This window comes from Pelodiscus sinensis, chromosome 10 (genome assembly GCF_049634645.1).
Source record: "Pelodiscus sinensis isolate JC-2024 chromosome 10, ASM4963464v1, whole genome shotgun sequence".
NCBI classification, from domain to species: domain Eukaryota; kingdom Metazoa; phylum Chordata; order Testudines; family Trionychidae; genus Pelodiscus; species Pelodiscus sinensis.
In genome coordinates, this window is record NC_134720.1 from 38,805,332 (window position 1) to 38,828,791 (window position 23,460).

General features: G+C 43.5%; 1 protein-coding gene across 1 annotated transcript in view; it reads left to right on the forward strand.

Annotated features, from left to right (window-relative positions):
* Window positions 1–15,217, forward strand: part of PRKCI (protein kinase C iota) — a 54,075-nt gene extending 38,858 nt beyond the window's left edge. Inside the window, exons 14-18 of the mRNA XM_006122859.4 lie at window positions 486–611; window positions 2,944–3,023; window positions 10,847–10,936; window positions 11,265–11,380; window positions 12,355–15,217. Of these exons, the coding sequence (XP_006122921.1) occupies window positions 486–611; window positions 2,944–3,023; window positions 10,847–10,936; window positions 11,265–11,380; window positions 12,355–12,442 (500 nt within the window). The 3' untranslated portion in view covers window positions 12,443–15,217. The remainder of the gene's footprint in view (window positions 1–485; window positions 612–2,943; window positions 3,024–10,846; window positions 10,937–11,264; window positions 11,381–12,354) is intronic.
* Window positions 15,218–23,460: the final 8,243 nt, after the last annotated feature.

Below are 23,460 nucleotides of genomic sequence, written 5' to 3' on the forward strand. Positions count from 1 at the left end.
AATTGATCCCTGTCTTCAACAGTGAACAATAGAAATGTGATGTCACCCCCATCAACAGTTTTTATTTATTGCACTGTTTGACACCAATATCTGTGTATCCTTCCACCAAAAAATGTTATGCAGCCCAGACTTGGAACTTATTTCCCCTTAAATACTAAAATTACTATTTAAATTTATTTAAAGTCAAGAACCTACTCTTTGAGGTTCCAGCACCAGCCTTTTAAGTCTTGATGCCTTCTTTCCTTGATACTGCCTTTCATCCTGCACAGTGAACCTGAGGACTTCTGTTGCCTTTGACACCCCTACCTTAAACATATAGTAGTTTGTAGGACCTAACTTAACCATTGCATGCTTTTCTGACTATCAAGATTGTCTGATTGTTCATTTATAAAATATACCTTGTTCTTCATATAATTAGCATTGATGCTTATTTTAATAAGTCCTCCCTGATAAAAATAGTTTGGTTTTGTTTGTTTAAATCCTAGGCTTTAGTGTAGACTGGTGGGCATTAGGTGTACTTATGTTTGAAATGATGGCTGGCAGATCCCCATTTGATATTGTTGGAAGCTCTGATAATCCTGACCAGAACACAGAAGATTATCTCTTTCAAGGTGAGTAGTGGTGAGATTTTAATATACAATAGATTTTGCTTATTACAGGCTGAAACTCTCTAAACTGGGACTTTCTGGTCTGGCAACATCCATGGGTCAGCATGGATGTTGCACAACCAAAGAGTCCCAGTGGAGGGCCAGCACCAGGAAGCACTGCGAGGGCAGCAGGCTGCCTGTAGTGAGCCGCCAGCGTGAGGCCTGGAGCCACAGCGGCAAGGCTGACAGCAGTGGGGGTAGCTGGCTGGGAGGTCAGTGTGCTGGGCCAGGATTGGGGGGAGCCAGTGGCAGAGGGGCCAGAAATTACCTCCCCTGGTGCAGCAGAATTCCTCATTTGGGACCAGTCAGGTGTCAAGACAGGGAGGGCCACCCTATAGGAATACTTTGGCTGAGAGCAAAAAATTGTCATTAGCTGGCATTTACCAGTAAACAGAAGTTAGGTTCATGGAGCTGCAGCTGGAATCACTGGAATGTGCCTTTGCTGGCAGTAGCCCTGCAAATCTGTGGGGAATATGGGTGCAACTCAGGTGCCCGGGATTTCCCTAGAGAGGGGAGGCTGTGTCCAGTGCAGTGGGAGTGTTGGGGGGAGGGGCACTCAACTGCACAGTACCTATCTCTACTGCTGTCCTGTTCCTGGCCTCCTCCTCCTCTATCCACAAAATTGGTCTGTTTCTGGCTGGGTGTGCATGTGGATGCGGGCGCGTCTGTCACTTACCTCCTATGCAGTCTCTGGGCACAGGCAGGTTTGCAGGACTGCAGCCAGGAAAGGCAATGGTACATGGCAGCACCAGTTGCTGACAGGTTTTTGGGATTGCAGCCAAGAAAGGCATCTTTCAGGACTTGCGTCTTGGCTGCAGCCCCACAAACCTGCCTGTGGCTATGGCCTTTCTTGGAAAAAAAAAAAAATTCAATAAGTGGCATGACATTGCCAGTATCCAAATCACATTAACATTAGTTAATGAGATGGGATTGATTCCGGGCAAAATGTTGCTGTTAATAAGTTGTTTATATTAAGTTGTTATTTAGCAGTATCCACTATATTTAGTAATAGATATGTAGCTGTGTTAGTCTGGTTTAGCTGAAACAAAAAACAGGACTATGTAGCACTTAAAAGACTAACAAGATGGTTTATTAGGTGATGAGCTTTCATGGGCCAGACTCACTTCCTCAGATCAAATTGTGGAAGAAAATTGGCACAACCATATATACCAAAGGATACAATAAAAAAAATGAACACATATGAAAAGGACAAATCAAATTTCAGAACAGAAGGGAGATGGGGGGAGGGGGGGAGGTAAATGTCTGTGAGCTAATGATATTAGAGGTGATAATTGGGGAAGCTATCTTTGTAATGGGTAAGGTAATTAGCGTCCTTGTTAAGACCTAGGTGTAAAGTGTCAAATTTAAGTATGAATGACAGTTCAGAGGATTCTCTTTCAAGTCTGGTGTTAAAAGATCTTTGAAGTGGTATGCAGGTAATCAGGTCATTGAGACAATGCCCTTTCTGGTTGAAATGGCAAGAAACTGTTTTTTCTTTGTGATCCTGTCTAATATCTGTTTTGTGGGCATTGATTCTTTGGCGAAATGTCAGATGTTTGTCCAATGTATATAGCAGATGGACATTGTCGGCACATGATAGCATAAATTATATTTCTGGATGAGCAGGAATATGTGTTCTTGATCTTATAACTCACTTGGTTAGGTCCAATAATGGTATCAGCAGAGTGAATATGTGGACAAAGCTGGCAATGGGGTTTGTTGCAAGGGAAAGTTCCAGGATTGGTGTTAGTGGGGTATGTCCTATGGTTGTTGGTAAGAATCATCTTGAGGTTAGGTAGCTAAACTCCGAGAGGCTCTGGGAGACAGACCCATAGTCTCCTGTAGACAACCACCTAACCTCCTCTGAACTGTCATTCATGCTTAAATTTGACACTTTAACATCCTTGTTAAGACCTAGGTGTAATTACCTTACCCATTACAAAGATAGCTTCCCCAATTATCTCCTCTAATATCATTAGCTCACAGACATTTATCATTTCCCTTCCCCCCCAATACCTCTTCTGTTGTGAAATTTGATTTGTCCTTTTTATATGTGTTCATTTTTTTGATTATATCCTTTGGTATTTATGGTTGTGCCAATTTTCTTCCACAATTTGATCTGAGGAAGTGAGTCTGCCCCACAAAAGCTCATCACCTAATAAACCATCTTGTTAGTCTTTAAAGTGCTACATAGTCCTGTTTTTTGTTTCACCATATTTAGTGTTTGTAGAGAAGACAAAGAGAAGAAACTTTAGCTATGCAGAGTTCTAATGTCTTAAGTTCTCTATTCTTCTAGTCATTTTGGAAAAACAAATCCGCATTCCACGATCCCTTTCTGTTAAAGCAGCAAGCGTTCTAAAAAGTTTTCTTAACAAGGTAAGAGCTGAAGTCATATATTTGCTTTAAGGTTTTTCAGGAGATCCCATTGTCAATGTGAACTTACAAGGGTATAACTGACATTAAAATTTCCCCTAAGCTGAAGTTCAGCAAACAAGGTCCGAATCTGATAAGGACTATTCTAAAACAAAGGCTTCTTAATAGAGGGAACTAACGTTTGTTTGTTTGTTTGTTTTTACTTTTTTAACTGTTTTTGAAACCTGAAACTGCAGATATTCAGAACCAACAGGTAAATCACAAAACAAAAGGCCTCCAACTGCATAGAATGGCCATATTAACCAGGCATCAGGGAAACAAATACTTTTACCATAATTTTTGAAACACTATTTCAGAAATTTTGATACTTTATGTTCTTCTAGACTGTAATCATTCGGAGTGATTGGAAGTAGGTGTACTTGTTGTATGTGGAATTCTTTATTGTAACAGAATTGTCAGGATATTTCAGAAGGAACTTCTGAAAGATAATTTTAAAATTATTTAAGAACCTTTTTCTTTGAGTTACTTGCTCATATTTACTTCATGTTAAGTGTGCATGCACTGTGTGCACATCTGCCAGAAAGTGTTTCCCTAGCTGCTACCCATTGGGTTGGCTATGTAGCCTGCTGGAGTGGTGCCAGTACGGCACACTATATATGATTCCAAAAGGCCTATACTCAAATCAGTCATTCACAAAGGGCACGCTATTGCTCGTATAGCCCTTCTTTCCTCAGTAAAAACAGATGACACAGCAGCCAGGGCAACAGCCACGGCAGAATGGTCTCTTGGTTCCTATCAGTTGGTGTAGCCAAAGAACTCCATTCGAAGTAGGGAGACCTTCTGTTTGATAAGCACAAACTTTTTGCAACTAGTACTGATGATGTCCTGCATAGCAGCAAGGACTCCTGCACTATCCTTTGTACACTCAGCATGTATTCCCCTCCATACGGCCGAAGCATGGTACTCCATACCACAAACAGAGACAGCTACTATAACAGCGCTCAACAAAAGCTGAATGACTGCAGTCGTGCTAGACAATGACCCCAGAGGAAGTGCCCACCTCAAGCTCTCTCCAGTTTCCAGGCAGCAAAGCAGCAAATTTGGAGATTTGGTCAAGGGCCTGCCCAACTTCCCAATTCATCCTTTGACAACAAGCCAGTACCATCTCTTTACCAACAGACTTCATCCCTTTTACCTTCAATGGAACGTTATAACATCAGATCAACGGGTCTTAGAAATCATCCCCACAGGATATGTCATCCTCTTCATGTTGCTTCCCCCTATCCACCGCCCTTCACCATCCCTCCTCAAGGACACCTCTCACAAGACTCTTAGAGAAGAAATCATTTGCCTCCTGCTCTTCAGAGTGATAGAGAGGGTCCCACATGCCTTTTGGGGAAGAGGTTTCTATTCCAAGTTTTTTCTAACATAGAAGTGCACAGGGTGTTGAGATCCAATATGGGTCTCCTACAAGCTAAACAAATTCCTGCAGAAGCAACAATTGAAGATGGTACCACTGGCCTCGATTATACCGGCTCTGGACGAAAGGTACTGGTTTGCAGCCCCTGACCTTCAGGACGCATAGTTCCACATGGCCGTACACCCATCACACAGATGATACCTTCAATTTAGTATGGGTGACAACCACTACCTAACCCTAACCCTAACCCTAACCCTACCAGTACACAGTCATGCCATTCAGGCTGTCTTACAGCCACAGGGTTGTGTCTCAAGTCCTGGCTGTAGTCACAGCCTCTCTCTGACAGCAAGGCATAGTGATCTTTCCATAATTAGATGACTGCCTTATAAAAGGCTGGTCCCAGGCAGCGACTACCAAAATGATCTCCAAAACCAGGTAGATCTTCAACCGTGTGGGCCTCCTAATAAACAAACAGAAGTCAACCATGCAGCCCGCAAACAGCATAGAGTTCATTGGGGCCTGCCTCGATTTGTTGACTGCCAGAGTCTATCTCCCATTTCACCAATTCACAGCCCTGTGTGATCTCGTCAGTATATTGACACAACAGCTACCGCTACAGTACTTACCTGCCTCTGGGTAATGGGCCATATGGCTCCCATTACTTGAGTTGTGCAGTATGCATGCCTCCATTTCAGAGCCCTACAACACTGGCTAGCGTCAGTTTATAAGCCTCTTTGTCATCCCTTGCACAAACAAGTCAGTCCCCAAGAAGTCTCTCATGGGCTTGTTGGCACACCTGCATCACCACGCAGTCCAAGGCAGGTGGTTGCCACATGAGTCCTCGCTACATATCAACCTCCTTGAGCTCAGGGCTGAAAGGAATGCATGCAACCACTTTCTTACCATCATCAACCATGCAGTTCATGTACTTACCGACAATATGACAACCATGTTTTTTATAAACAGGCAGGGAAGGGCTCGCTCCCCATCTCTCTGTGCCAAGGCAATCCACCTCTGCAACTGGTGCATCTGCCATCCAATCACCCTCAAAGCCTCATACTTACCTGGGGTGAACAACATCCAGGAGAATGCTCTGAGTTACAATTTTATGACCAACCATGAGTGGGAACTACATCCTGCAGTACTCCCCTCCATCTTTCAGCACCAGGGAATCCCAACCATAGATCTTTTTGTAATTCCCAACAGCCACCTCAAAGTGCCTCTGATTCTGTTCAGCTTGATGGGGTAGGGGAATCGCAGGGCGATGCATTCTTCCTCCTCTGGAACGAGCTGCACCATTATGCCTCCCCTCCCATTGCACTCATCCCCAGAATTCTATGCAAGATTCAAATGGACAGAGCTCTAGTCATACTGGACCAAGCCTAGTTCCCATGCCTATACGCGATGTCTGTAGCCATGCCGTATCATCTTCCATCCCATCACCACATCCTATCTTAGACTGGGGGCAAACTGCTTTACCCCCAACCTCACACCCTCCACCAGTTTGTGTGGCTCCTGTCTGGTTCCACAGAGCAGAATCCCTATGCTCAGAATAAGTTAGATCAATCCTTCTACAAAGTAGAAGGCCATCAACTAGGATACCTACCTGCAAAAATTGAAAAGATTCTCTTCCTGGTGTCAGCGGACTCAGACTAACCCTCACAGTGCACCGCTCCATCAGATCCTCGATTATCTGTATCCTCATAGGCCACCTGTTTTATCAGTTTCCTCCGTGAAGGTACACCTTGCCGCAATATCTGCTCTTCACAAATGGATAGATGGCTCATCTGTCTTCACACAACCTATAACAAAAATATTTCTGAAGGGCTTCCACAACCTCTACCCTTTGGTTAGGGTGCCGGCACCTACCTGGGATCTGAACTTAGTCTTGAACTGTCTCCAGTGGCCTCCCTTCAAACATTTGTCCACTCCCATTCCTACTAATAAAGGTGCAGGGTGTGGCTTTTTTTTGGGGGGGGGGGGTGTTGACAGCTGCCATCTCTGCAAGGAGGGTTAGTGAGATAGGGGCCCACCATATACAATCTTTACCAAGGACAAAATGACTTTAAGATCACATGCAACATTTCTACCCAAACTTAGTATAGTCTTCCATATCAATGGGCCAATAGTACTACCAGCATATTTTTCCTAAACCTCATGCATCCCCCAGGAGTGCTGTGCTCCACAACACTCGACATCTGACAAGCTTTGGCCTTTTATATTTGCTAGAACATGATCATTCCGAAAGTCTTCACATCTATTCGTATTCATCACACCACATTCAAAGGGCATACCTATTTCAGTGCAATGTATTTCCAAATGGGTTTCATCCTGCATGCTGTGGTGCCATGCCCTCCATAACAGACCTTTGCCAGTTCCACCAAAGGCATGTTCCATTCTTGCCACTGCAGCTTCCACAGCTTTCCTAAGCAACAAACCCTATAAAGACATTTACCAAGCAACCACCTGGTCTTCAGACCACACCTTCACTAAGCACTGCGCCATAAATGCCACAGCTGGTGGCAGATTCGGCAGTGGCTACTACAGTATTATCCGCAGCCGCTAAGCAGTGACTCAGATTCCTACCATCCATGTAAGGTACTGCTTTGAAGCCACCTTATGTGGCGCACACATGGGGACATTACCCGAAAAAGAAAAGGAAAAAGAAAAAGAAAAGGTTACTCTGTGCAGTAACAACTGTTCTTCAAGGTGTGTGTCCCCATGAGTGCTCCATAACCCTCCCTTCTTCCCCTCTACTCGGAGTCTTAGTTATTCAGATGGAGAAAAGGAACTGGGGGGGGGCTGAGCCACGCATGCAAGGCGCCAAACTGAACACAGCACGAGGCCTGCTAAGAACTGCTGAAAAAAGCTCCTCTCCATGGCTCCAGGACGTCCCTACACCTTACGTGGAGCACCCAAGGCAGTGGACACATCTCAAAGAACAGTCGTTACTATACAGAATGAGTAATTTCCTTTTCCACTCCCTTTGTTCCCAAACTTCATCACACTAGACCAAGGTCACCTCCTGCTCCTGGACCTGCGCTCTCTCCATCTTACAACATGGTGATTCCATGGCTAAACCTCATGAAGCAGACTTGCCCTGAGCAGGTCCATCAGGTCCTTTTTGGCTCATGTATCTGGCTAAGTGGCAGTAATTCTCCTGTTAGCGTCTCCAGCATAACTTGGTACTCTTGTTGGCTTCTATCTCTCAGAAGCTGGAGTATCTGGTATCCCTGAATCACAAGGTCCTTGATACTTTTTCTTTGAAAGTTCACTTGACAGTTATTTCAACTCTCCATACGGGAAAGGCTGGTCAGTCCATTTTTGCAAGCCAGTGGTCAGGCGTTTCCTCAAGGGCATGGATAGGTTCCACCCACCCATCAGGCACCTGATACCTGCTTGGGATCTCAACCTAGTTCTCTTGGAGCTCATGGATCCCCCCTTCGAGCCCTTAGCAATGTGTTCACTACTTTACCTTTAATTGAAAGTGGCTTTCCTAGTTGCCATCACCTCTGCCAAATGGATGTCAGAGCTCCGTGCCCTCACCTCAGAATTCCTGAATGCTGTTTTCCATAAGGAGAAGGTCCAGCTTTTCCCACTCCCTGCTTTCCTTCCAAAAGTGGTCTCTAGTTTCCACACCGCTCAGGATAACTTCTTTCTTGTTTTCTACCCTAAACCTCAGTAGGGTGGGAACAGTCTGCACTCGCTTAATGTCAGGCAGGCTCTCGCATTCTACATGGTTAGGACTAAGCCGTCTTGTAAATTGTTGCAATTGTTCGTGGTGTTACCCCTGGGACCTGGATAACACTCAAATATGGCCTGATAGTGCAACCCCAGTCAAAAGAAAACAGATCCGCCCCCTCCCTCAAGGTCTATCGCCTGTGAATTAGGCCGATAAAGGAAAACAGACTCCAAGTAAAGGTGAAAGCAAAAAGAAACTGTATTAGGGATTTATACAATATTAAGGAGAAAGCAGGGGAAAAATCCAACGCAAACTAATAACCTGCAACAAAATAGTGGAAGTGAACAGTAAAACCGTTAATGTCCCAGCTGGACTGCATGAAAATAATTGGTAAGTTCTACCCCAAATACAAATGGTTATTTTACTCTTCTGGGCTGGAGTGGCTGAGCCAGAGGTGTGTTGCCCAGGACCTGCAACCTTTGGTCTGATTGAGAGCCCTCAGGGAAGAACGCTGGAGAGTCCCTTGCTGGTGGTACAGGAACCCTGAAGAGGATGACTGGCAGATGACACTCGTGTAGATAGAAGACAGTGGATGGGGTGCCTCTTCTATTCCTCTGACTGGCTTGCAGCTGGATCAGATCCCTTGGTGGTCTCAGGAGAGAGAGCTGACAAACTGCACAAACACTGCCACTCAGATGGACAGCACCCTCCATGAGCTGTGTCCGGACTTATAAAACCTTCAGGGCAGGAAACCCCTGAGGTGATTTTTACCATGTGACCTCTCTGTGGGGACCTGTTCTGAGGTAACCAAGAAAAGGCGGGAAATTCCGGTCTTTGCCGGTTCTTGTTTACCACTCTGAAGTGGAGGGCCCCTCCATGTCCTGGGGTCACCTGGTATACAGACTCCATGTTGTTTTTCCACAAACAGCCTAGAAATACTATTTAGCATTATCAACTAAACATACAAATTTGTGTAATTAACATACATACATAATCAGGGCTCGCCAAGTGGGAGCGAGCCCCATTCACCAAGTGGCGGCGAGCCACCCTCGCCAGCTACGCGGTTTCACGCGGTTCTGCACATGCGCAGATCTCTTTGCGCCCGCTCTTCCGGGTTGTAATCTACTCGCCACAGGTGAGTAGATTACATTATTTGTCGAGCCCTGTACATAATTGATCACCATCATCAGAAGGTCAGCCTGCAGTGGCAGTGGCAGACCGAATGAAGGGGGCTGCCAGTCTCATTGCAGGGCATCTCATCCTGCATCTGGTGTGCATCTACATATGCTATGACCTCATTTAGATTTCATTTCTGCCTCTCATGGCGCATTCTGCACGCATGCAGGCCTCTTCGGCTGCATTCATGGCTCATGTTGCTCTTCAGGAAATCTGATGTGGTCCTTGGCACATTCCTTTACATCACACTATGCCATCATGCAATAGTCTAGACGTGATGCAGCTTTTGGTGGTGCGGTACTTGTCAGCTACCTGTTGACTCCGGCTTGTGAATCCTCTAACTTGGAATAGATATGAACAAGCACTCAAAGAAAAAATAGCAGTACTCCAGTGGCTCCACAGCCGATGTAATGGTAGCAGCTTTGTAGCACACACACACACAACTAACTTGAAATGGATATGAGCAACATGTCTCGAACAGTTACAATGGTAACATTTTTTTCCTCATTTTAGTTAGTGAGGGCCTTGAATGCAAGTTTCTGGCCTTGACAAACTTCATTTTCAAATGGGAGAACAAAGTGTATCTAATGTCTTTGGTATTTAAAAATAAATGGTTGGAAAATTTGACATGAAAACTGACAGATGCACGAACTTATTAATTTAAATATGCTTTCAATGTGTGCTATTGTGTTGCTTCAGCTGACTGACAACTGACCCACAGATTTGTAAATGACCTAGGCATGTTAGGATTAGTCCTTTTAAATTTGGCACGTTACCAACTCATCTGAGCTATGGATGTATTGCCATATAAAAATGTTTATGGAAACCTATAAGAAAAACATCCCTTGATCCTGACTCCCTAGTTTTTTGGAATCTTTTTGTTTGAGTAAAATGTCAGTGGTATGACACTGGCAGTAGCCATCCTTAACGGTACCCAACTAATACTACTTGACTGACTTAATGAAGTATTTCTTAGGAGTTGCTATTTTCCTTTGAAGTTCCGTTGTTCATCTTTTTCCTTCCTCCTGTCTTATTACATTATTAGATTTGCTATTGCATGGTTATCCCTGAGCCAAGGAATTCTATAGGAGACTCCCAGTGAAACCAGCATTAGCTTTATCTGTCACCTAGAGCCTTCTAATGGGGTTGCTTAGGATTCAGACATTCCCTACCTGTGAAAATTCCCAAATTAAATGCAGTTGTGATCAGGCCAGTATTAATTCCAAGCATGCAATATATTTTAACGTTTGCCCATTTTAACTAAAATTGCAGGAGAGTGGGGTGGATAGCCAATACATAAGCCTGTAACTGAATTACAGCGTGTATATATATTAAGCAGTTTTTTCTATTTCTAAGGTGAAATAGAAGAGTTTCAGATTTAAATTTGAGAACAGAGCTACTTTGCCTAGGCAGTGCATTAGCCTAATGCACCTTGCAACCCCTTGACATTAGTGTGTATTATGAAATCTACAAACAGTGACTTGTGTGCTGCAAATCACACATTCTCCAAATGATTTTTCACTTGTAAACATTTTTGTTCTTCCATAGGATCCAAAGGAACGTTTAGGCTGCCATCCGCAAACAGGATTTGCAGATATTCAGGGACATCCATTCTTCCGAAATGTTGATTGGGATCTGGTATGTAAACACTGATGGGTTTGTTTCTTCTGCTTTATGCAGTATAACCCTGAAAGAGTGTCTTAACTGAAAGTTTTAAACAGGATGCCAAATTTGATAACGTCAGAATTTTTAAACCGTTTTAAACTATACTGTGAAGAGATGTCGATTCTATTAACCCTTTTACACACAGTAACCAAAGAAATTTATTTAATTAATTTTGTTGGGATATTTGTAAGAGATGCAAATATCTCAAAGTTAAGTTATTTTTTTGGAACTCAGTCCCTTTGTAAACATTAATATTATCTCTGATAGACAGTTACTCATACTTACTATCATTTATTTCTAGATGGAACAAAAGCAGGTAGTTCCTCCATTTAAACCAAATATATCAGGTGAATTTGGTCTTGATAACTTTGATTCTCAATTCACTAATGAACCTGTGCAGCTCACTCCGGATGACGAGTAAGTACCTCAAACTGAACAAAATGTTTTTAAAGTATAAAGATGCAAGGTCAGTTTGTTTGATTGGCATCATAGAAGATGTACCTACAGGAATTTTATAGCACTCTGTTGCTGCGGTGTGCGTCTGTTTTCTCTACAAGTGGAAAAAGTGAACCAAATTTTACACCAAAATATCATTACAAAAATTTGGGGAGTGGAAAAGATATTCTTAAAGAGTTAATTTTTATGGAGACAATCAGTGAGTGTTTCTTTGGATGTAGTCTTGAGGGTATCCTCTTCAAAGAGACTCCCTTAGAAATTAGCCTAAAACATCACTCTCTTTATTTTAGGTCCAAACCCCACCTCTCTTTAGACTGACTCCCCTCACACTTACTGTAAATAATATCTCTCTTAAGATAGTTGTGAAGATATACTGATAAGAGAAATAGTAATTAATTTCTTAATTCTAGAAGGGCTTAACCTAACAGATCTGTAGAGGACTGTGCAAGGAGGACCTAAGGGCGAGAGAAGCAAACTCAGCTCTCAAAAATGTAGCCAGCCGCGTGCCTTTTTTTCTTCTAAGTTTGGAATACCACCTCTGAATGCAGTGTACAGCAGCCAGTAGGAGGTAGAACGTGGTATGAAGCCACAAATAATTTTGTTTTTAGAGGCTTGCAAGGAAATTTAGTATGAGGATATAGCTGCACTGAGACGGAGTGACTTTGCTTACTTCAATGCCTGGATTAAGACCAGAACAGGGCTGTTACCTGTTCTTTTACACACCTGTGTTGCTCACTTCCCTGCAACTTCTACACTCCTCTGAGGAACTGGAGTCAAGAAGAATGTCCTCCTTAAGGTTCAGAAGTTTAAGACCAACTCTTTAATGCTTTAGTTTCTTCATCCTTTTTATACAACTTTGATACTCTTAGTTTAGTAATATTGCAAGTAGCAATTTTGTGTTAACTTAAAACACTAATTAGTTTTTATTTTAACAGTGATATTGTGAAGAAGATTGACCAGTCTGAATTTGAAGGCTTTGAATATATCAATCCTCTTTTGATGTCAGCTGAGGAATGTGTCTAACTTTTTGTTTCTGAACTGTGCCATATATTGCACCTATCGCTTGTTTTCTGCATGGATAAACAAGTTTCTATTTGATTGCACCTGCATCAAATGAAAACCATTTTACCCTTACCACCAGCTGTGGAGTCACAAATTTTTAATCTTGGTTGTTCCAGTTGGCAATCATGCTGAACATTTTGTGTTAAGCTGCAGAAAATTTTTTAAATGTTAATCTTCCAACAATCTTGCCAAAGTCTAATTTTTATATAGAAGCAGCCATTGCCTGACTGAAGTAGTGGATTTTTCTGTTTAAATTGCTGTAAGTAATGTAGCTTTCTGCTTAAAAATCTTCTTACATGTGCTCTTAAAGCAGTTACATTAGGGCACATAATGAAACAGCATTAAAAGCCATTAATATTTACATTTTAACAGCAAGACTGACAAGACTTCACTTCTAGTAACTTCTAAAGCTTCTCTCCTTCAGTCTTGCTAAGTATACAGATCTTTCCATGTTTACAGTTGAAACTGTGGTGTTGCTCCAATACACTCAAATGACACTTGGACAGCAGTTCCTTAAACTGGGCAGAGCAAAGGAAAATGGCTGCTTTCTTGAACTAGGAAATATTGATTGTTACAAAAGAAGATTGTTTTCTTGTAATTGAATTAATAGATTCGATTTCTGATTTGTAAGTGGGGGTGTAAACATATACAGGTTGGTATGTGAAAAAGAAAGTGTCTTTCTAAACCAGTCCCTTTCAGTAAGGGCTGTAAGAGACATAAAGTGTCAGTTTAAATGGGTGGAACTCACTTCATACTTTTTTTTTTTTTTTAAGGAAAAAAATCTGCATAGAGAATTATTTTTAGCAAAGACGGGCAGCTAATGAAGAATGTAGAACCTCATGATATTTATTCCTTAAATTCCATAGCTGTTTTGGTAATTCTGTAGTGGTTATCATACAACTAAACCTAGTTAAAGAGAAGACAGTAAAAATAATCAAATTTTACTGCCGTGTTATTGGAAAAGCATTCCATTTTCCCAGTGGGAGAAAATGCATGTTTTTATTCGTGTAACCCAATATCAAAACCAGATTACCTAGCTACAATGACTCCTGGACCGTGTGCGTGTGCGTGTGCGTGCGCGTGCGTGTGTGTGTGTGTGTCAATTATGAATTATCTCTACCAATATTAGGAATCCTCAATGGACTAACTGTCTGTCAGGAAAAATTGGAATAAATTGAAGTCATTTAAACAAGTGACTTGATTAGAAGTATGATTCTTATAAATATCCATATAGATAGCTAAATATTAAACTACTTTTTGAATGTTTGAGGAATATACTGACTGAAGAGATGCCAAATATATTTTGTGCTTAACCTTAATAACATTTTTAAGGAAAAGGGATGTTAAGAGAAATAGTCAAATTCTATATAAATTATCCTACAAAGGCTTAAACTGCTAAAGAAGCAGACTTAATAAAACACTAGTCTGAAAACATAACATACCTTAGGACATGTCTACACTGGGCTGGCAACGCACATTAAGTAGTATGATTTGTAGAGTGCACTAATATGCTGCACTGTAACTGCCTCCACGCACCCTGTTGGCATGCTCTAAAAGGTACCTAGTTTGCATTAATGTAGTTACAAGAACCCAGATAGACAAGAGTTACTTAAAGTTCCCTCTGCTGCTGTTTCCCTTGAAAGCTGTAGTGCACTGACACTATAATTTCAGTTTTACTGGTGTGAATTACCTTCATTTGTATACTTAAACTGTTTTATATTCTGAGAGGTTGACGCTGCTTGGTACCTGCCCATAGTATAGTACCTAGCTCATTTTTGTTTATATTAGGCTATGTTTTAACAACTGACAAGCTGTTTTGGTGCCTCCAGTTTTTGGGAAGTACTGAAACTTTCTTCCCCCTGCCCCCGAAAATAGTGCTCCTGTATGATGTCTCAAGATGAGCCCTTAAAATCACAAGCTGCTCTTTAGGCTTTAATCTATTTAAATCTTAAAGGGTTTTTTTCACTACATGAGTTAAATTTGAGATAATCTTGAAGTATTTAGCCTTGGACTTGTAAATTTGTCATCTGTATAGAAGTCTGGAATTTGTTGCTATTAAACTCAATCTGCTATCAATTAGGCCTGAACTAGACTCTGTATAGTGGCTTAACTTCATAGGATATTCAGTGCAAAATAGTTTTATATGGGGAAGTATTTTCAGATTTTCATCATACACTTAAAGATGAATGGCATTCTCACTTTGAAGTTTTTGTTCTTGATGCAAAAACATTTTTTTACAGATGTTACAGAAAATATGCATTTTTATTTATGTATCTTAACCTTAAGGTCTGCCTTCTATTGTATTATCAACTTAGTTAACGAAGTGATATATATATTTAAACAATTGTCACTGCAAGTCTATTTTTTACTTTGTCTTCATACTCTAAGTGCCAGAACATTAACTGTTAATTTTTTAAGTTGCTAAAGTTGTAGATGCTGTCTTAGTATATTCCACAGGGAAATCAGGCATGGACAGTCAAGAACAGTAGGTTGTTATATCTTGTAGAGAGAAACTGTCTACATCAGAATCATGATGTGTTTGTGGAGTAACCTCATTTTTGTATACAAATTGAACTTTGGGTGCTCTTCTAGTTGAATATGTGGCTACTGTATTTTTCTGCTTCACTTAGAACACTGTTTTGAACATTATACTGTGTAATCATTTTCTGTGTTTGTGCACACATTTTTTTACTTTGTCTTTAAATAAAACATTTAAATAAAACATTTATATTAGAACTCTGTAGTGTCTTAACCCCAATATAATACTCGGGAGATGATGGATAGTTTTGAAAACTGGATTGTATACTATACGTACAATTTTATCAGTCTTTCTGCAAGCAGTCCCATAGCACACTGACTTAGATTTCAGAGGTAAGTAACAGCATAGTACTGATACAGAGGTCCAACAAAAGAATTGTTTGTGTGCCAAAGAGAAAGGAGCAGGGCTTAGGAGTACTGCTAGACAGTGAATGAGCTGCTGGCATATACTTTAGATCAGTAGTTCTTAACCCTTGAGGGATAATTTGGCATATTTCAGGGGGCAATAAGTTTAAAATACAATAGGTGTTCTATTTTGTTCAATATAATGGATGAAAGAATAAAATACATTACAATGATTAATTGTAATTTTCTTTTTGTCCGTTGCTGTTTTTAAAAGGGGTAATTTTGGTTTATTGATTAAGCTTAAACGGTAACAGTGCCAAAGAGGTTAAGAACCATTGCTTTAGATTATCTAGATCATGGATTCCCAAACTGGGGAGCGTGCCTCCCCCCCCCCGGAGGTGGGGGGTGTGAAGAAATTCCAGGGGGGGCACATGGCAACCCAGCCCCTCCCCAAACCTGTCAATCCCACCCCAAGTTTTGCTGCTCTTTTTTTGGGGGGGAGGGTTTCTCAAAAACCAAAAAGGGGGGCATATGCCAAAAAGTTTGGGAACCACTGATCTAGATCATCTCATCTGAAGACGTGGGTTTTGCCCAAGAAGGCACTCTTTCATTCTCGCACTCGTGTTCTCTCTCTTTATATAAATAAATAAAATAATGTTACCTTCTAAGATAGAGATCAAATATGGCTCTCTTGCCATATGCAAAATACACACAACTTTTTAAAGTAATTCAGAATTTTAAAAACATGTAATTACTCATGTCAAAAAGGTCTTTTTTGTCTATTTTTACCTTTAAGCAGAGGTGAAAGTAAAGAGGTGCACTCCATTTAGAACCAGCTGTGCTCGGGCTGGGGCACTGTGCTTGTTCAAAGGGCCGCTTTAGGGCATGCTGTAGGGGACGTGTTCACACTCCCAGCCGGGATAGTGAGAGGGCTGGTGGCAGCAAATCCCTCCAGCTGTCTGTAGCAGCCTGACTCCAGCCCATATCTTACTGCCGTAGTCTGTCCCCAGCTGCCATGGTCCTGAGGCACACCCCATGGTGCAGCCCCACAATTGCTGCAGCAGCCCAGCTTAGGCTCCATCCACAGCAGCCTGGCCAACAATATTTCAGTCAGGGACCAGCCTCCATCTAGCTTTAGCATCCTGTCCCCAACCCCAACCATGGGTCAGGCCCCATAGTTTGGTCCCCATCTGGCCACAGAAAGGCCTGGCAGCAACACCCTCCATCCCCATTGCTGCAGCACAGGTAGGAGGGGAGGCCACAATCCATCTGTGGTGATCCTGGCCAGGCCCCTCACCCAACCACTGCTGGCCTGGGTGCAGCAGCCCAGTCAGGTAAGGTAATCTGGCACCAGGCCTCCCCCAAATATACACCTGCTTCCCATACCTAACGCCCTGGCCTGCCTCCTGCACTTCCCACCCTAACCCTCTGTTCTGAGCCCCTCATACACCTTGACTCCTGCATCCCACATCCACAACTGCACCCCCCAAGAGCAGCAAAAGTCCCATTAAATAAAGTCTGTGCGTACAATGTTTTATTTATGCTATTAATCATGTCAATTATCAATAATTTGTATATTTTCAGTCATGCAAATGGGCATTCTTATACTGGCTCTTTGTTGACCGCTGGTTCTGAATTTTAAAGTAGTTTGGCTCTTTGGTTTGAAAAGGTTGCTGACTTGTGCCCTGAAGTGCCACAGGACTACTCATTGCTGGCATGTATGACAGGGTTGGGGACAGTGTTATTTCTAATAAAAAAAAATTTATCAGATGGGATAATTTTGTATTATCATATGGAGATCATGTTGCAGCTGTAACCAAACTATTAATGTTGTTTAAAATATACATTAAAAGATATTATGACAAGGATATTGTGTGTTAAGACTACTAGATCTTACTCAATTCAGCCCAATTGTGTGCTTGTATACGTTCAAGGGCCTTAGCAAACAGGTTCCATTCTGGTAGAAGAAGAAAAAAATTTGATTCCCAAGTGGACTATTCAATAAAGTTATTGGGAGAAGTAAAATTCTCCGAAGTGAGTGCTGCATCTGCCTCCTATACCATTAACTGCCTCTACTAAACACCATACAAGCAGAAAGTATTTTCTCACCAAGGAAAGCATCTCTCTCAAAATAACTGACATCCCTATCTTGTGATGCCAAAACATAGGTTTGGACTATGTCCTCATTGCTCTCAGATCTCGTCACCTTCCACTATTTTAAACTGAACGTTGATGCTAGAGCATTCCTCTGGTGTTTTAATGAAGATCACAAAAGACATTTGCCCTTCTTGTGTGATCTTATGGTTGATTTATCTAAAGTGTGAATTGTCAACTTTGGTTTTAGGACCACTGTGCCATTTCCATATTGTTAAATGACAGAGGGGTCCTACTATGGAAAAAGTTGAGAACCACTGCTTTGAATTTCTTTTAAGTGGGATTTTGAGTTTCAATGACATCAGCTAGAAGATAGTTGAAACCACAGGTTTTCCAGCAAAATTCTATTAACTATATTTTGTCATGACATATACTAGTGCTAAGAACTGATACAAGTACCAAAAGAAAACGTATTTTTTAATTAGTTTTTTCCTGTCCTTGTATCCCATCATGAAATAGTAGCCCATTGTCTGCTATCTGTAACGCTGATGTACACGGCCATGCCCCCTGGCCGTGTATGTCAGCGCCCCACCCCCCCTTTTCCCTCTGTGGCAGTTTAACCAGCACCATGGCCCCCCGGATGTGCGCCCTCCCCCCCCCGCCAGCACTGCTTCCCTCTCCCCTTCCCCCAGGCCCCCTCCATCCTCCCCTCCAGCCCCCAATTCCCCCCAGCTCTGCTTTCCACCCCCTTCCCCTCCCTGCATGGTGCGCTGTGGCACTCCTACCGGGCCCAGCTGAGTAGTGCTCAGCTGGGCCCCAGCAGGGGAGCAAGCGGCAGCAAGCGGACCCCAAACGGTCACTTGCCGCCCCGGGCCCAGCTGAGCGGCGCTCCCGCCAGGCCCACCTGGTGCTGCACTGCTCCGCTGAGCCCCTGTGAGACAGGAAGGGGGGCAGGGCGGTGTATGTCATGGCCCCCCTTTCCTCCTCCCGCCGTGGCGCTGAGTGGAGGGAAGGCGGTGACATAGACAGCCCCGCCCCCTGGCCGTGTATGTCACTGCCCCATCTCCCCTCCTCTCCCCTCATCCCCCGCGGCAGCCCGGCTGAGCGCGCAACACTCAAATGAGCCACCACAGTGGGAGGGGAAGGGGGCAGGGTGGTGACATACACTGTCGGGGGCGGCGCCGTGTATGTCACTGACTCCTTCCCCTCCCACTGTGGCACTCAGCTGAGTGCTGCGCCCCTCAGCTGGACCGCCAGGGGAGCCAGCACCGGGGTGGGAGGGAAAGGAAGGGTGGTGACACACCGTCCTGCCCCCTGGCCCTGTATGTCACCACCCAGCCCCCCTTCCCTTGCGGCAGCCTGGCTGAGCAGGCAGCACTCAGCCAAGTGCCATGGCGGGAGGGAAGGGGAAGGGGAGAGACGGAGGGGGGAGAGGAGGCAGTAGGAGGAGAGAGACAGAGGGAGAGCTCAGGAAAGACCTGAAAATCCTGTCTTATGATGGGCTAATTGGCTAGTTATGAAATAAATCAGGGAATCTCCAACTGTGGGCCAGTACACCGTTTTAATGGGATCACCAGGGCTAACTTAAGACTGACTTGGTCCAGAGCTGAAGCCAAACCCTGAAGTCTTCAGCCATTGGTAGCAGGGCTTAGGTCACACGTACCCTGTCTTGGGCTGAAGCCCTTGCCCTTGGGCTTCGGTTTTGGCCCCCTATCTGGGGATTTGGCCCTGGCCCTCCCAATCTGGGATGGCAGGACTCGTGCGGGCTCAGGTTTCACCCTGCCCCTTCCTTTCCCTGGGGTCCTGTAGTAATTTTTTGACAGAAGGGTATTCGGGTTCAATGAAGTTTGAGAACACCTGAAATAAAATGATATACAGGCAGTCCTCGACTTACGCGGATCCGACTAATGTTGGATCCGCACTTAAGAACGGGGCTTTTCTCGCCCTGGAGCTCACGGGTGGCGACCCGCCACCCGTGTCCTCCGGGGCGAGAAAAGCTTCTCTCGGTCTCTCTGGTCTGCTGGGGGGGTCTAGCAAAGCCGCTGGACCCCCCCCCCCCCCAGCAGACCAGGGGGATAGGAGCAAAGCCGCGGAGCACGCCTACAGGGGGACAGCCCAAGTGCGCCCGGGCTGTCCCGCTGCGAGTGTGCTCCGCGGCTTTGCTCCCCGTCTCCCTGGTCTGCAGGGAGACGGGGAGCAAAGCCTTGGAGCATGCCAGCAGTGGGACAGCCGTGGCGCGCCTGGACTGTCCCGCTGCCCGTGTGCTCTGCAGCTTTGCTCCGTGTCTCCCAGGTCAGCAGACCAGGGAGACGGAGCAAAGCCGTGGAGGACTTGGGCGGTCCCGCCAGCCCTGTCTCCCTGGTCTGCTGGGGGGGGGGGGGGTGCAGCTAGTGCCCCCCCCCCAGCAGACCAGGCTTTTCTTGCCTACCCCTGGGGTAGAGCAGCTGGGGGCTGCCGGGTTGGTCCCGCAGCGCCGCTCCGGACCAACCCGGCAGCACCCCAGCTGCTCTGCCCCAGGCATCCTGATTCAGCCGCTGCTGGTCAGTTTCAGCAGCGGCTGAATCAGGACGCCTGGGGCAGAGCAGCTGGGGGCTGCCGGGTTGGTCCCGCAGCACCGCTCCGCTCTGGACCAACCCAGCAGCACCCCAGCTGCTCTGCCCCAGGCGTCCCCAAGTCAGCCGCTGCTGAAACTGACTAGCGGCTGACTACAGGAAGCCCGAGGCAGAGTTGCTCTGCCCCAGGCTTCCTGGAATCAGCCGCTGATCAGTTTCAGCAGCAGCTGACTTAAGAAACCCAGGCGTCCCCAAGTTGAATCTGTATGTAAGTCAGAACTGGCATCCAGATTCAGCCGCGGTTGAAACTGATCAGTTTCAGCAGCGGCTGACGCCAGTTCCGACTTACATACGGATTCAACTTAAGAACAAACCTACAGTCCCTATCTTGTACGTAACCCGGGGACTGCCTGTACTTAGGTGTCCAAATTCAGGCTTCAGTTTTTTTGCTAAAAATAACTTATGGTACATGATTTACCTTGATACAACCTGATATTTTCTCCTTCACAGTTTTTTTTTTTAATCTCTCTTTAGGTTGTCAAGTGGCTGGCATAATTTTACATATACATTGTAGCATTCTAGTTACTATAATTTATCAAATATTTAAATTGTGTGTGATTGTTACATTGCTTTCTGAGGGATGACTTGGGGGAAAAAATAAATGGAAATACTCTCAACAGAAAATAACTTCCAGATTTCTATTCTAATTGGATTTATGGATGATACTTGGCCTCAGAATATTCTATCCTCTACATAAAAATATTGGATGTGCTGTCATGTTTAGACAGATAAGGAAATTGCTTGTAAAAGATGGCTTGTAAAAGATAAATGGGCTTCTTATATTTGCAATGTCTATAGAAAATTTACCTTCATTTTGTTTATTTTAGAAAATCATATGGACTACCCTCAATACACCTGTGGCTGATCTAGTAAAATTGACCTCAAATACTGGCACTACTAATTAAAATACATGGAATAATGAATGGTAACTCTCAGGACTCAACATCTGTTCTTTAGTTGAAAGCTGCATGTTCTGGCACACATCTGAGCTACCTCAGTGCCTGCCACTAAAACACAATTTCACTACCCTTACATTTCAAAGGAGAAGAAAGACAAGCAGAACAATCTTTTTTTTTTTGGGGTGGAAGGGGGGGAGACAAACAGTTTTATTAAACCTTCTCTAGTTGTTATTTAGGAAGCACTTGATCAGATCTTTTAGAAATAACTGTGTCATATATTCTGCTGTGGACCCTGAATTCAATGTTGGTGAGAAGCAAGGGAGCAGCTTTTCAGCATCTCTCTGGATTAGGCCATTAGTGAAGCCTACAAAAAAACATGTTACGCAAGCCAAGTGCAGTAGATGTAATATTATAAACATTACAATAAACATGTATACAAATAATCAGTTTCACATATACAAAATGGAAAATGAATACTCAGGAAGGAGTATTACAGAAAGATATAGGAGTCATAGTAGAACACAAGCTAAATATGAGTCCAGAGTGTGACACTGTTGGCGTTCACAGGATTATTGGAGTACTATCAGGAGCATTGTAAGCAAGGCACAAGAAGTAATTCTTCTGCTGTACTCCATGCTGATTAGGTCTTCACTGAAGTTTTGTGATCAGTTTGAGGTGCCACATTACAGGAAAAATTCAGAGAGGTGCAACAAAAATTATTAAAGGTCTAGAAAGCACGACCAATTAAGGAAGATTGAAATAAATGAGTGTTAGTCTGGAAGAGAAGACTGAGGCTTTGTCTATACTGCAGGGTTTTTGCGCAAGAAGCTTTTTGCGGAAGAGACCTTTCACAAAAACTTCTTGCGCAAAAGCGCGTCACAAAAGTGATGTGCTTTTGCACAAGAGAGCGTCCACACTGCATGGATGCTCTTGTGCAAGAAAGCTCTGATTGCTATTAACAGAATGGCCATCAGAGTACCTGTGCTTTTTCTGATAGGCTCTTTTTGTGCAAGAAACCCCTGCGGAGTGCCCACACATGCCTCTTTGCGCAAGAGCTGTAGCGCAAAAAGGAGTTATTCCTCATGGGGAGGGGAATAACTTTATTGGCAAAAGCCCTCTGTGCTGTCAATTTACTGTAATTTTTTTTGTGCGAAAATGTGCTTCAGGTATGAACGCTCTGCTGATTTTTGTGCAAAAATGGCCTTTTTTATGTAAAAATCTTGTAGTGTAGATATAGGCTGAGAGGAGGTGTAAGAGCTTTCAAGTTACAGTAGACTTCCAATAATCCAGCACCTTTGGGATCTAGATGGTGTCGGATTATCAGATATGCCTGACTATCAGGAGGTACTACTATATATACACTTCAACACTAATACAGTCTGTAAATTATTCACTTAAACACTAAAAAAAACCAAACAAAACACTGAAACTTACATCTATAATTTTGTTTATTTGCCATCATGTACAACTAATCATCATCTGATGACACCCGTGCTGTATCATTCATGTTGCCATCCGGGTTATCAATATCTTCCTCTGCTTTCATGGGGGTGTTGACAACAATAGGCTCTGGTGGGGGTGTTGAAGACAAAGGCTGAACTATCTTCCATGCCCTTGCAAACATATCCCTGAGATCAGCTTGCTTAGAGGACTGTGACTTCTTGGTATAAAAGGTTCATCACTTCAGCTGCATTATATTGGCTGCAACTCTGCAAATTCAACAAATTTGGAAATAAAATCAGTTGGCTGTCGCCAGGTATATTTTGCTCTCTTTGTCACTTCCTCCTCTTCTTCTCAAGGTTTTTGTGGATTCATAACACTTTCAGTGATAGCAGCATCACTCAGAATTTCTACAACCGGTTCGTCTTTGTCCATATCAAGCCATTGTTCAATCTTATTTTCTGTGAGCTTTGCATCAGCATTCTTCTCAGGAACATTTTCAATTATTTTTTGTATGTCACTAATACACTTAGGCCTAACATTAAAGCCACAAAATTCCTCTTCATCGGAAGAATCATCACAAAACATGATGCTAGGCCAAAGTTTCCTCCAACATTTTCGACAGTTGGATGCGCTCAACAGTTATTGAGCAAAAGAACAGCTTTATTATCCTCCAGTAGGCCCCCCCTTTCTAAAATTCTCCTGAACTGCAGACACAAAATAATTAAAAAAACAGTCCTTAAAGATTTCTGCCGCCATCCAAACATTCCCCAGTGCCTTGTAAATCACTGGCAAACTCATAAGAGTTTTAAATGCCCTAGGCTTTTTGTACTTCCCTACAACAAAAAGCTTAAGCTTATGTGTGCCGGACGCATTTGCGCATACCAGAAGGCTATGTCTATACTGGCATGATTTTCCGGAAATGCTTTTAACGGAAAAGCTTTCAGTTAAAAGCATTTTCGGAAAAGCGCGTCTAGATTGGCAGTACACTTTTCCGCAAAAGCACTTTTTGCAGAAAAGCGTCTGTGGCCAATCTAGACGCGCTTTTCCG